Raw genomic sequence first — 15,594 nt, 5'->3', positions numbered from 1 at the left:
CAGGTTTCAGAGTAGCAGCCATGTTAGTCTATATTCGCAAAAAGAAAGGGAGTACTTGTGGCACCTTAGAGACTAACCAATTTGAGCATAAGCTTTCGTGAACTACAGCTCACTTCATCCGATGCATACTGTGGAAAATGCAGTGAGGATTTTTATACACACAGACCATGAAAAAATGGGTGTTTATCAGCAGTCTTGCTGGAGTCTAGTTTTGAAGCTTTTCTGTTGTAATATCACAACTTTCATGTCTATAATCGTGTGACCAGAGAGATTGAAGTGTTCTCCGACTGGTTTACTACAGGACAGGCCTAACAAAGAAAATAACAGAACGCCACTAGCCGTCACCTTCAGCCCCCAACTAAAACCTCTCCAATGCATTATCAAGGATCTACAACCAATCCTGAAGGACGACCCATCACTCTCACAGATCTTGGGAGACAGGCCAGTCCTTGCCTACAGAGGCAACCTGAAGCAAATACTCACCAGCAACCACACACCACACAACAGAACCACTAACCCAGGAACCTATCCTTGCAACAAAGCCCGTTGCCAACTGTGCCCAAATATCTGTTCAGGGGACACCATCACAGGGCCTAATAACATCAGCCACACTATCAGCGGCTCGTTCACCTGCACATCTACCAATGTGATATATGCCATCATGTGCCAGCAATGCCCCTCTGCCATGGACATTCTTCAAACTAGACAGTCTCTACATAAAAGAATAAATGGACACAAATCAGATGTCAAGAATTATAACATTCATAAACCAGTTGGAGAACACTTCAATCTCTCTGGTCATGCAATTACAGACATGAAAGTTGCGATATTACAACAGAAAAACTTCAAAACCAGACTCCAGCGAGAAACTGCTGAATTGGAATTCATTTGCAAATTGGATACAATTAATGTAGGCTTGAATAGAGACTGGGAGTGGTTAAGTCGTTATGCAAGGTAACTTATTCTTCTATTCTCCCTGCGCCCCCCCCGCACTGTTCCTCAGACGTTCTTGTTAAACCCTGGATTTGTGCTGGAAATGGCCCACCTTGATTATCATACACATTGTAAGGAGAGTGATCACTTTAGATAAGCTACTACCAGCAGGTGAGTGGGGTGGGGAGAGAGAAAACCTTTTGAAGTGATAAACACCCATTTTTTCATGGTCTGTGTGTATAATGACAGGTTTCAGAGTAACAGCCGTGTTATTCTGTATTCGCAAAAAGAAAAGGAGTACTTGTGGCACCTTAGAGACTAACCAATTTATTTGAGCATGAGCTTTCGTGAGCTACAGCTCGCTTCATCAGATGCATAAGTGAGCTGTAGCTCACGAAAGCTCATGCTCAAATAAATTGGTTAGTCTCTAAGGTGCCACAAGTACTCCTTTTCTTTATACTCATCTTTGAAGTCTTAGTAGTTGGCTAAGCAATTAAGATTTAAGTCGAAATATTTTTGGAATAAAGAAAAATTTCTAGAAATACCTGGACATATAATGTGCACATACTTAACTTTAAAAAGACATTATCAACTTCAGAATGGACACTTTTGGTTTGTTTTTTGCTTACAATTGTTAAGAGTCACAAATTTTGTTTCATCAGTTTACTCTGTACATTTCACAGTACTCTGTATATAACCAGTTGCACTGTTTCCCCACTATAGTCATTACCCCTCCCTGCCATTTCTGTGGGTGTTCCACACAACAACAAAGAAAAAAAATTGAAAAACAGTTAGCTATTGTGACTGTAAAACCACACACACACAAATCAACAAGATGATAGGAGCAGTTGTCCTATCTGAAGCTTTTTACTCTCGAGATTTCAAGAGGATGGTGTTCATTTAAGTAGAACAAACAAAATCATTAATGACTGTTTAAATTTATGAGAGAGAGAGTGAAATTTGGGAATTTAAAATTTGTGAACAATTTGAATTCCGTATAATCCACTAGCTTTGGTCAAACTAAGTGCAATTTCATACATTGGGGGGGGGGGAAATCCATTTCAATGTTTAGTTTCAAACCTCAAATGAATGTAGCAACTCAACACTTTTAAGCTTAAATTACTACTATATAAGTTGTTGTAAATTTCAAGTGTTTTGCTTCCAGTAGAATCTAACGTAGCCGCTAACTGTGTGTGTCTGTATTTGAAAGAGTAAATTGGTATTTCCGTCACTGTGGCTTGGCTTTTGCTGTAAATTGCTAGTACAGACAGGGCTCAGACATTTCAGACAGTGTCTCATGAAAAATGCTCAGAGCAGATTTACATGATAGAGTGGTATATCTGAATGGCTCTACATTAACTATTACATTGTACCACTGATGCAGGGGATACGTGGTAATGCATTTTCTTCACAAGCTTTTTCCCCAGAGACACATTATGTTTCCCATTTTCACAATCAAAGACCTCAATAATATTATACCCACTCAATGTTTCTAACTAGGTATATTTTTTAATTACTGCAAACAAATACAGGATGAAACAATGGTATCTAATAGAGAAGATTGAAAATAGAACAAAATAAATCAGCGAAACAACATAAGCTATTCACAAGACAGGATCTAAGGACTTAACCCCATCTCCTCACCTCATAAGTTGCAAGTCTATCTAAATAACTTAATAATTTCAGCCTGCTTCGAGAAAGTTCCTTTTGTTCCAGTGTTAGTCTGTTTTGAAAGAGAGAGAGAAAGAGATCACTACATTTTCAAGATTGGTACAGCACATCAGCATAGATAGACTTCTATTTAAAAAACAAACAGATTTATTCAAAAGCAACAAGACAAAAAATGTTTTATCAGATACATATATTGGAAGCATAACAAGAAATTCAATAAACTGAAAACTTTCATAATGGAATGCTGATTGAAATTTTAACCATTGTCCAAAGAAGAAGTACAATGTATTAAGATAATTATGGCCTTGGGGTTATGTATTTATAAACCCACGAATTTAAGAGAAAACTAGCCCTGACATATCATTTACTTTGAGAAGTTCACTGATAGAAGCAGTTCTTGATGCTTCCTAGCTTCTTTTTCCTTTCTATTTTCTGCTTCTTCATCAGGTGACAAAAATTCTTCATAGGGCACTTCATCAACATCCACCTCTCCTGGTAAGATAAATCTGGCAGAAAGAAACAAAAATCCATGCTGATAAAAAGATATGAAGAGCTGGTTATTCAGTCAACAGATTTTACACAACTTTCCATCTGTATCTTTTGTATCTGAATTGATTTTTACTGAAACTGATGACAACGAATTAATAATCTGAAAGACAATTTTACTACTGTGAGCTTAAATGGTCTATTCTCAGTATCTGCAATAATAGGGAAGGCATTCTTCACATTTTCTTCACAAAATACACAAGTTTTCATCAGTTAAAAGTTTACAGTTCTACGAGCAACAAAGTTCCTGACGCTACAGTATTTCCACAGCACATATTGCTATATGTGGTAGTTATTACATATATACCCAAGAAGCAATTACATATCACCACTGTACTGAATCATTACAGAATGACCTGCATTTGTGTTTTCTCCAATCTTCTGTACAGAAGACAGAACCAGACCACGTTTTGTTTTCCTGATGCATTTTTTTAAAATTTTACCTACACAGCTTAAGAATTAAGGCAAAAGCAGCTATTTTAAAAAGGCTAATTCAGCACTTAACACTTCGGGGAATTCTGTGCCACTGAACACACACAGAATTCATGTGCCATGAAGAATTTCCGCCCCCCGCCACTACCACAGAAAATACATCCTGCCAGAAAGGTGCTGCAGTTATGCCTTTTGCCCACCAGGGGGCCACTGTGGCACCAGAACAGATAGCATCCACCCACAGGACAGCCACAACTGCGGATAGGGAGAGAGCAGAGGCCACCTTTCTCACAGTGCCGTGCCTGTGGGCCTGGTGAGGAGGTGTGGAATATGGAGGGGATAGACAAAATGGGACACATAAGGCTGCTGTGGGTGTGGGAAATCCATTTCTGTATTGTAGTTTACATGAATTATTACTCAGTATTCTGTATTAATATGCAAAGCAAGCAATCTATTTGTCAAAAAACATTTCCTGAATCTTTTTTCTTGTCTGTATTGTTGCAGATATAGTTGATGACAGGTATTTTAAAATAAATTACCAAAATAGTTGAAACTGGCATGATTATATTGTGTTATTTTGACAAATAAAATGTACAGAATTCTTAAACATTGTGCACATAATTTTTTAACTTTTTGGCGCAGAATTCTCCCAGGAGTAAACACTGTGGTTCAAACTAGTCTAAGAACATCAACACAGGAATCTGTTCCAAGTAGAAGCCGAATTTTGGAAATATTTTTTGCTGACTTCCATATTATTGTCTATATATTCACTTTCTCTCTATTGCATTCAACTTCTGAGATCACAATTTTCTTTATTTTCATTCATGAGGGAACTTGACTGCTACCTTTAGTATTGGTTACAGCTATTCTTATGAGAACATATTTTAAAAACCGTGTATCCTGCAAAATCTCTTAAGATTTCAGTTTGTAGTTAACTGACAATTCACTGCCTAAGTCCAAAGCACTAAAACAGGATACAAAAAAATTATTCCAACAAACCTGCCACCATCTTCTCCTTTTCCAATAGCTATGAGAGCCTCCAAGTCTGTGCCTTTTAAACCATACTGCAGCAACTCTTTGGCAGCATCCACGTTCTCAGGAACTCTTTCCAGGCATTCATGAAGAACCCAGGACCGCTTCTTAATTTTACTCTAACCAAATGACAAAGCAAGAAGTAAGCATAGTGCAATATGTTATAGCTCATCAAAGCCCTGAGATCGGTGTCTTCCATTTTTTCAGTCTGTCTCTCTTCCATTTAGAACCTTGTCAATTTACTCTGGTGACTGGGAGACTCAACGTGAATTAAACAAGGGAATCAACCGGTAAAAAAAGGAAGGAAAATGCATCAAAAATATTTGTTTTGAAAACTACAGCCTAGTTTTATTTATAGCATTTCCTAATCTATCAGTAATGAACTGCAGTATATTGGTTACCACTAATCAATTAGTAGAATGAGACCTCACTACAGCACTGTAATAAATCTTTGCTGACTAGCGGACAGAAGCTGTTTGTTTAAATTTCAGAGTTCCTAAATCTCTAACCATTGCTTTTGGTAGCAAGATAGACTGCACTTGAAACCAATACATAATAAAGTAATACTGTTCTCCTTCCATTGAAGGATCACAAAGTACTGTACAAAAGATGTTTTTCCCAATTTATAGAAGAGAAAACTGTGGTACAGATGTCAAGTGACTTGATAAAGGTCACCCAACAACTCGGACACAGAACTAGAAATAGAACCTAGTTATCCTGGATCTCAGACTCTAACTCTTCTCTGTAGTCAGTATGGCAGCTCTGTGCTGACTGAAAATTCTACAGTCAGATGACAGCATACAATTACTCCCAACTCAGTGTACTATATGGCCATCTTCAAAAGCCATTTTCAGCATAATCTCCTTCAGCAAGTGCTGTTTTTGTGATCTAGAAATGAAAGATTACACAATGAAGTTTTCCAGTGCATGTTCCAGATAACATATGGAGAACAACTGCTAGTACAATATAACTATGGGCACTTTTTCAATTAGCATTTGGCGTAGAGATAATGCTAATTTAGCAACAGAACTTCATCTTTAAATTATCTCAGGCTCATAAGCCAACAATACCACAATACCTTCAACCAAATAATTAAGACAACCTGAAGTCACCATCCTGATGCATTATTTTCTTCCCAAGCACAATGAACAAAAAAAGAGCCTTTCTGGGGAAGCTTCAATGGGCTTTAGATCTGGCACCTAGCGAATTTAACAAGGTGAGTCCCTTCTTCATTAGGTGAAATTTATGAAGGTCAACTCTTCAAATCGGTGCCAACATTTGTTACATAAATTAGAACACGATTTCAGTTTCTACAAGGATATTAAGGAATTTCTTTCAACTTAAAAAACATACCAGGTAGTCTTGAATAGAAGCAATGTTAACAGTTGATTTCCTCCACTGTCTTTGATATACAAGATCAGAATCTAGACCATATGCTTGAGCCAAAGATAAAGCTTCACCATATTCTTCATTATCAATCTAAAACAAAGTACATGAACATAAACATCTCTGACAGAATGGAATTGCTCTGTAATTATTTGTGAATACTGTGTGTGTTTATATATGAGTGAATATAATAGTGTAATTAAATAGGGATCCAAAAGGAAAAACAAGCAGGAAAGAAAAATAATGTCTCAAGATATCAAATTCTCCACAAATACCCAGGGCTGTTAAGAGACAATCCCAGAACAGGAAAAGGCACGTGCATACTGGAGAGCTAAGGACTGTGGCAGGTTTAAAAAGGAACCCTTTCTCAAAGAAGGTGGAGTTGTTCAGGGAAAACAGTCTGACATTCACACCCAACTGGAGGGTCTGAAGAAGTTAAACCAGAATAAGTTACCATCAAGTAAGCCTTAGACAATAGACGTGTGTCAACTACGTGTTGTTTTAAAACCCTTTTTCTGTATATGTTTTGGTCCTTTTTTTAAAAAGGACAATACTTAGGTTTAAAGAAGTATCTGGCCACTATATTCACTACTGGTCAGTCTTCTGTGCCAAAATTAAACTGGGCCTGCTGGTAAGCAGTTGATACACAAGGTACTGTAGCTCAGGACTTGGTTTAAGATTGGGAGAATTATGCAAATCCACCCTTGGAGCAAACCTGTGGGTGGAAGGCAATTTGAGAGAAAGTAACCATGAAATGAGGTCATGATTCTAAAAAGGAGTAAGAGCAGCTGAATAAGGACAATGAACTTCAAAAAAGCAGATTTTAACCGACTCAACAAACTGAGAGGTAAGGTCCCATGGGAAGAAAAAACAAGGGAAAAATGAGTTCAGGAGAGTTGGCACTTTCTCAAGGAGACAACATTAAAGGAATAACTGCAAACTACCTCAATGAGAAGGGAAGACAGGAAAGACAGTAAGAGGACATCACGACTCCATCAGGAGCTCTTTAATGACCTGAAAATCAAAAAGGAATCCTACAAAAATAGGGAAACACAGACAAATTGGTAAGAGGAATACAAAAGAATAGCATAAGCACATAGGTATAAAATCAGAAAGGCTAAGGCACAAAATGAGTTACACCTAACAAGGGACATAAAAGGCAATAAAAAGAGGTTCCTTAAATACATTATGAGCAAGAGAAAAACAAGGGAAACTAAGCTCTTTACTTAGTGGGAAAGAAGAAGACCTAAAAACTGATGACATCAATAATGCTGATGGGTTTAATGCCTATTTTGCTTCCATCTTCAGTAAAAAGATTAATGGTGATGAGATACTCAACACAATTACTATAACAAGAAAGGGGAAGGAACGCAAGCCAAAATAAGGAAAGAACAGGTTAAAGAATATTTAGATAAATTAAATCTATTCAAGTTGGCAGAACCTGATGAAATTCGTTCTAGGGTACTTAAGGAACTAGCTGAAGCAATCTCAGACCCATTAGCCTTATCTTTGAGATCGCACCGAGGCTAGGTGCAGTCCCAGCGGACTGGAGAAGAGCAAATATAATAGCTACATTTAAAAGATAGAACTAAGAGAAGCCAGCGAATTATACACTGGTCAGCCCAACTTTAATACCTGGAAAGACACTGGAACAAACTATTAAACAATTAATTTGTAAGTACCTAGAAGATAATAGCATTAGAAGGAATAGCCAGTATGGATTTGTTTAACAAGCCATGCCAAACCAACCTAATTTCCTTTTTTGACAGGGTTACTGGCCTAGTGGATGGTGGGGTGGGGGGGAAGCAATAAACATTATACATCTTGATTTTAGCAAGGCTTTTGATACAGTCCTACATGACATGCTCATAAGCAAAATAGGAAAATGTGGCCTACATGAATTTACGATAACCTGGAAGACTGAACTCAGAGTAGTTATCAATGGTTCACTGTTAAACTGGGAGAGTATATCTAGGAGGAGTCACACAGGCATCAGTCCTGGGTTCGTACTATTCAATATTTTCTTGGACTTGGATAATGGGATGGAGAGCATGCTTGCAAAATTTGGAGATGACACCAAGCTCGGTGGGGTTGCAAGCACTTTGAAGGATAGACTTAGAATTCAAAATGATCTAGACAAATGGAAAACTGGTCTGAAATCAATAAGATTAAATTCAATTAAGATTAAGGGCAAAGTACTACACTTAGGAAGGCAAAAATCAAATGAACAACTACAAAATGGAATGGCTAGGTGTTAATACTGCTGAAAAGGATCTGGGGGTTAGAGTGAATCATAAATTGAATATGAGTCAACAATATGATGCAGTTTTATAAAAGGCTAATGTCATTCTTGGGTGTATTAACAGGATTGTCATAGAAAAGATATGGGAGGTAATTGTCCTGCTCTACTCTGCACTGACGAGGCCTCAGCTACCATACTGTTTCCATCTCTGGGCACTACACTTTAGAAAAGATGTGGAAAACAGGGAGAGAGATTAGAAGAGAGCAACAAAAGCAATAAAATATTTAAAACCCTGAACTATAAGGAAAAGTTTTAAAAATTGGACATGTTTAGTCTTGAGAAAAGAAGACTGAGGGGGGACCTGATAGTTTTCAAATTCATTAAGAGCTGTTATAAAGAGGACAGGGATCAACTGTTCTCTGCATCCACTCAAGGTAGGACAAGAAATAATGGCTTACTCTGTAGCAAGGGAGAGTTGGTTAGATATTATGAAAATCTTGATAAAAAACACGCGGGGGGATGCATTCAGAAAAACTAGCGGGGACAGAGGTGCAGCTAGCCCTGTAACCGTGATACCATCTATGTCAGTGGACATTACCATAGAATCAAAGAAATAAGATAGCATATCAAGTCTGTCCTCTGGCCAATACAGGATTGTTTCACTGAATATATTTACCAGGGCTTTCTCTAATCTAATTTTAAATGTCTAATGTGAGGTAGTTTAGCCCACCACCCACAGTCTAATGAATCTTATACTTTCTGCTCAAATGATCCTTAAATAACTTGTCATTTGAATTACACTAATGCAGGTTCTCTATTTTAATCATGTGCCTTCCAGCTGGTGGACACACTACGTATTGTTGATCTCTCTCTCTCTCTCACTCACATACACCCCTTAGAAATACGTGGCTAGATCCTTGTATTAACAGAAAAAAATTAAAACAGGAAGGTATCAAAGCTGGTTAATGAAACAATGAAAAACAGTTATTTTATGTTAATCTTTATTGTTGTCCTAGTCTTATGTTGTATGGGTCTCAATCTCACCTTTCTCTGGTAAAGCTCCTCTGGGGTTGTAGATCTTAAACTCACAAGGCGGTAATTCTTTGTAATAGTGCGTGAACGTTTCCGTGGAGGAGCAAATCGCTCCATTTCTGTCACAAAATACAGGCCTTGCTTTAGGTAACTGAAATATCTGGCCTTGGCAGAAGTTACATCATCTGAGTCAGAGTCATCTTCTCCTTCATCTTCTTCACCAGGCCTGCTCTCCAAGCGTAATCTCTTTGGAGCCAGTTTTATCTCGCACTACACAGAAAGACAATTCTTAAACAGTGAAATATGTTGTTGTTAGTTTGCTCCCAAGCTGCCTCATATTGGAAAATGCTGAGCATCCACATTTCACATCAACTTCAGGATCAAGGACCTGCCCCTCCTCCCACTCCCGCACATTAAAACATTAGCTTGTAACCTATAATTTGTACTTCAAGGATGCTTCTTGGCCCTCCATCCTGGACTACAGACCTGATCCAAAGCCCACTGAAGTTAACAGAAAGACGTCCATAACTCTCAGTGGGCTACCAGTCAGACTCTGTGTCTTCTAACAGAGGCAGGAAGCCATACAGGGTGGGGAACTAAGACGAAATCCATATCAGTTCTGTTATCAGAAAAGTTAGCTAACACTTGAGTTAAACAGTATGCAAACTGAAAAATCACATATTTAATCAATAATTTGGAATTATATATCAACGTACTAAGCTTCTCTCTGATTAGGTCAATGTTAACATCCTGAAGGAAGAATAAGAAGCACGTAATAAGAAGTTTTTCAGGTCTTTTAGTTAACATCATTTCCATATAATGCATCTTTTAATAGACATATTAACAAACTTGTTTACATTGCGATCATGCTGTTCTGAAACAAGTATTAGCAACAACTGTGATATAAAGGTAACTGGGGCTTGTTTTGTTTTGTTTTTCATCTGTCTAGCCTGGGAAAGGGAACTGGGATGGATCACTTGATGATTACCTGTTCTGTTCATTCCCTCTGAAGCACTTGGCATTGGCCACTATGGGAATACAGGATACTGGGTTAGATGGACCTTTGGTCTCATCCAGTATGGCCATTCTTATGTTGTAAGACCAACATGTCATAAAAATGTTACAGGGAAATCAACGATTTAATTGCTTGGATTGAAATAAAATTGCAAATATACATTATTATGGAGGGCAGCAGGCTTTTTTTGGCATAATTTAAAAAAATGAAAGAACTTTACAAAAAACACATTTTACATAGTTTGTTTTTAATAGCATTTCTTCTCCCGAAGAAGGGATAGGGACAAATACTGTATTCCCCACTCCAGTCAAACATACCCAGCATCCATGAGACTTCAGTCCAATGCGAGTTTTACTCGAGGAAGGATGACTAAGGTTTGCAGGATTTTTCATACAATTATATATAGATATATATTTTAACATACACACAAATTGCCATTCTTGCTGTACAAATTTGTAGATACACATTTTCTTGGTTACTGTATATATCATAGAATGAAAAAAATTACACGCATGTGGACAAGTTTATTTTTCCTTCTAATTAAAATAGTTTGAAGAAAACCCATTTTTTCCAAGTAGCACAAAATTAAATAAATCAAAGAATCTATACTCAAACTAAGCAAATGTCTCAACAGAGTGGGGCCTTGTTTATTTATACTTATGACCAGAAAATACATTGCAAGTTAGCGAATTCGGAACATTATCCAGAAAGAAGGCAACTGAAAAAGCAAAAAATTTCAAACTATTTTGTCCATTTGCTTTCATGATTTAGGATAATCCTTCAGAGTACATATGATAAAACAATTTGTAAATGCAATGAAAACATAGTAAGACAAGATTTCATTTTGGCATCAGCTATTAGAGTGGGAGAGATGGCCATATTTCCTATAAACATTTTGGGTTGTGCACATTAGCAAAATAAAAAAAAGTGAGGTTCTATTATACTCCAGTGGGGGTTTTCTTAGTATTGTTAGTAGATGTTTATTACCTCCAGGCTTAGAAATCCTCCATCATGAGTAGAAGTGACCTGAGGGGAACTTTCAAACCATTCGCATGATTTCCCCAGTAAGTTTTTTAATGTTTTCACAGATGACACAGTCAAAGCTCCAGAGCAGCGAGCCAAGATCACAGCATTTTCTGCCCACCAATTTACATCCATTAGTGGATAATATGATTCTTTATCTAAAGGAAAAAACAAAAAGCATTTCTAACAGCAAAACAAGAGCTGAAGGGAATTCAATCATTAAAAGATCTCATATGGTGGCCCAATTTAACAAATATATTCATCAGCATCACACACAGCATTGCTTCACTAAGTTTCTATTTTACAGCAATGGTATTTTTAATTACAGTCAAATCTGTATTAACAAAAGTGAAACTGAACCGTTATAGATTTTGACTTAACTGCATTACTTTTTAAATATTGCTTGAAAAAACTAATCTACCGCAAGCTGATTTACTTGCACTGAGTATGAAAGGTTTTGAGCATTTGATAAAGATTTGGTACATCACTCCTCAGGACAGCCAAGAGTGAATTTCTTTGGCAAATGCATACAGAATTACGGATGGGATCCAGAAGAAATTGCATCCAGCTAGAGGACATATCACATCTGAAAACAGAACTCTTAGAGGACCATCCAGGGAGAAAATATAGTTATTAAGATGACATTTTAAAAATAGTTACAATCTAGAATTTTACATTTTGTGGGCAACTATTTGCTTATGCAGTTAGATGTCACCCTTAAGAGAAAACAGACATCACCTTATTTTCTAAACATTACAGCACACACTCTTTTCAATTCAGTTCATTCTTTTCACTTTGAATGATTGTTGTTTGAATTTTGTTACATAGATAATACCAGAGTATATATCAGAAATTGTAGAAGTATCTGAATAGCAGCTTTTAAATTGCAGTCATATTTTATCAACAAATTTTCCTTGGGCTCTTCTTTGGTTCAGAATGCTGGCCTCTCACCAACTGGCAGTGATTTTTATACTATAGCTATGAACTGTATTAGCCAAACCCATCTCCTCAAAACAAGGTAGATGCTGTTATTTCTACTGCAAATTATACTGATCTAGTTAAATCAGTGATGTAAGCAGGTAAAAGCAGGTGATGTAAGCAGGTATAATGAAACACCACCTGTATGCATCCTTGGAAGATTTCCACTCACTGATCTCAGGCAGGGATGGTGCCAAAGAGGGTTTTGTTTGTTTTAAATTAAGTCATGTAATTGGGCAAAAATAACTTTACTTTTTTGTAGCTGGACTTTTCCATTTCTCTCCTATACAAGTCTTTACTCTGATTGTGCATGCCAGGTCACTTAAGACTGTAAACTCTTAGGGGCTGGCACCACAAGTACCTTAGGAAAATGCGGTCCTGATCTATGATTGAGACCCAGAGGTACTACAGTAATACAAATAAAGTAACAAGAAGTATCAGTGGAACCATAAAGCTATTAGCTTCTTTGCCGTGAAACTACTGGCTATATAAACATTGTTCATACACTGATGTACAAGCATGGCATTAACACTGCATTTATAAATGGAAGTACATTAAAACATGCTCTCAGCTAAAATATTAACTGAAGACAAGCAGGCAGACCAGCCTCCTGCAGTGTTCTAACTTGTTCCTAGCCTTTTAAAATTCACCATGCTGGTGTGCAGAGGAAGGACTGAATTAAATATGAAAAGTGTATTTAGCATTGTGGACTTCAAGGGTATGTCTACACAGCATTTTGGAGCCCGTGAGAGAAAATCTTCTCACGCCAGCACTCTAAAAATAGCTATATAGACAGCACTTTGAAGCTGCAGTTCGGGCTGGAGCTTGGGCTCTGAAGCCCACCCACCTCCCAAGGCTTTAGAAACCAAGCTCTGAGGACCTGAGCTGGGAAGCTTGCTCTCTTAGGCTCCAATATATCCCAAGAGGCCTCCTGGTGGGCTCTGCAAATTTCTGCAACATGTTATTTATTATTTCATGTATTTCCAAGACAGACAGAGACATTTTTGTTGAGCAGTAAGCCTTCCATGGAGCCACGATCCACAACCTTCTGATTTATCATGAATGAAAAAGCCCTGTATTATCTGAATCATAAATAAAAGGATATTTCAGCTGCAAAGTATGCCTAACAGCAGATTTTAAAACGTTTGCATTGTGACACTCATTAAGCTAGGATGAACTGAAAATTCAAGAAAGATGCACAATTTTAGCAACTATCCGAGGCAAGATTTTAATTAAAACCGTTATGTTCTTTAATCAATGTAAATATTTTTTTCCAGAACATCAATGTGTAGCATAATAATTTGACTACACCACCCACCTTTTATTTTCTTCCTTTTTTCAGCAGAAAGCCTCCAATCTGGATTGATCTCATCATAACCTGGCTACAAAAAAATTAAGTTGGAATGTTACATTAACTATATTAGCAAGCAACCATCTTTAAAAAGCAAACATTTTTCCCCCTTTATAGCGAACTACTTCTCACGAAAGGTAACACCTTCAATTTTCCATTCTTAAACTGCTCTGTTATCACTGAGACTACATCTATGTAAATTCAATCCTCATTGGAATGAAATTCAAACTTCCTCCACTAGGTCAGATGTGCAAGTTGGACCCTTTCTTTAAATATTTAATTCAGAAATATAGGAACTGCACAATGGATCAGACCAATGGTCCATCTAATACAGTATCCTGCCTAGCACCATGTCCCACATAAGAAACCAGGATCCATCAACAGATAACCCAATGACTCACTTATCTAGGCAGCGTTCTAGGGCAATGGTTACCCATGAATTTCTCAAATACAGGAAATCCGGTTAAGCTGCCCACTTTCCCAAACTACATGTGATTTGTTTAACCTGAAGTGTTTTAAGAGAACAACTACTGGTTATAAATCATAGAACACAAGTGTCACTCTGAATTCTCCTGTGTCTTAGGAACCCAGGATCATGTGTTATAGTTGGTTACCTCTGTAACATTTTCCTTGTAGGACTAATGTAGCAGAGGAACCAGCAGTATTTAGTGACCTCTGCACCTGCAGCTCCTTCCTTTAAGCCCTGGAATAGATTTTTCTTCATCTTGGAAAGAGCATACAAAGATGTACAGTAAGAGAGTGATGCTGAATCTCATACAGTGAGGTGTCACAGTATGTGAAAGAAAAAACAGCTTCTATTATTTACTGAGTACAGTCAGGATGTATGACACAATGAAGGTAGGCCAAAAAGTTTGCCCACCCCTACTCTGAGGGCCACATCCGCATTCCAAAACTGTAGGGAGGGCCAGGCAGAGAAAGCTGTGCGTCCCCAAACAGCCTGGCCCCTGCCCCCTATCCGCCCCCTCCCACTTCCCGCCCCCCCTCAGAACCTCCGACCCATCCAACTCTCCACTCCCCGCTCCCTTACCATGCCGCTCAGAGCACCAGGACTGGCAGCCGTGCCACCCGGCCAAAACCAGCCATGCCACCGCACAATCTAGAGCACCAGGGCAGGCCGGTGGACGCAGGTGCACTGCCCGGCAGGAGTTCGCAGCCCCGCCGCCCAGAGTGCTGGTAGCACGGCGAGCTGAGGCTGTGGGGGTGGGGGGAACAGCAGGGGATAGGCCGGGGGCTAGCCTCCCTGGCCGGGAGCTCCAAGGCCAGGCAGAACGGTCCCGCGGGCCATAGTTTGCCCACCTCTGAGATAGAGGATATAGTGGCCATGCCCCAAGCAATTTACAACACCAAAAGGACACCTCTTGACACTGAAACACCAGACTGGCTCCAGTTTCGGTGCAGTGGAAAGTCTGGGATTTGGTTGATGTTTTTCTGTTTTGTTTTTTTTGTTTTTAAAAGGAACACAAAAGCACATTGGAATCACCTGGGTTTTGTTTTTGTTTGGTTTTTTGCATGCCAGTTCTCATCCGACATTTTATGAAACCAAAACGTTTCTGTGCAAAATAGGTAGAGGTTGCATATTTCTGAAATGTTTTGTCCTATAAAAAACTGTTGCTAACCTTTCTGTAGCTGTTATTCTTCGAGATGTGTTGCTCATGTCCATTCCACGTTAGGTGTGCGCACGCTGCATGCAGTCACCAGAGATTTTTCCCTCAGTGGTATCAGTCAGGCTGCTCTAGCACCCTCTGGTGCCAAGCACTCATGTGCCGATATAAGAGCCCCAGCCAGCCCCGCACTCTCTGAGTTCCGTCTTGCCAGCTAACTCCAAGACATGGACAGGAGGATGGGTTGTGAAATAGAAATGAGCATTGCATCTCAAAGGACAACAGCTACGGAAAGGTTAGTAACTGTTTTTTCTTCTTCGAGTGCTTGCTC

At 38.5% G+C, this 15,594-nt stretch overlaps 1 protein-coding gene across 1 annotated transcript in view; it reads right to left on the bottom strand.

Annotated features, from left to right (window-relative positions):
* NBAS (NBAS subunit of NRZ tethering complex) overlaps window positions 1-15,594 on the bottom strand; it is a 408,512-nt gene that overhangs the window by 319,792 nt on the left and 73,126 nt on the right. The window contains exons 13-19 of the mRNA XM_048845538.2: window positions 13,609-13,672; window positions 11,277-11,470; window positions 9,287-9,544; window positions 5,968-6,093; window positions 4,582-4,733; window positions 2,973-3,110; window positions 2,578-2,656 (exon numbers count right to left, since the gene is read on the bottom strand). Coding sequence (XP_048701495.2) covers window positions 2,578-2,656; window positions 2,973-3,110; window positions 4,582-4,733; window positions 5,968-6,093; window positions 9,287-9,544; window positions 11,277-11,470; window positions 13,609-13,672 — 1,011 coding nt within the window. The remainder of the gene's footprint in view (window positions 1-2,577; window positions 2,657-2,972; window positions 3,111-4,581; window positions 4,734-5,967; window positions 6,094-9,286; window positions 9,545-11,276; window positions 11,471-13,608; window positions 13,673-15,594) is intronic.

This window comes from Caretta caretta, chromosome 3 (assembly GCF_965140235.1).
Source record: "Caretta caretta isolate rCarCar2 chromosome 3, rCarCar1.hap1, whole genome shotgun sequence".
NCBI classification, from domain to species: Eukaryota; Metazoa; Chordata; order Testudines; family Cheloniidae; genus Caretta; species Caretta caretta.
The sequence above is the reverse complement of the archived record's forward strand: the minus strand, read 5'-3'. Positions and strand labels throughout refer to the sequence as shown.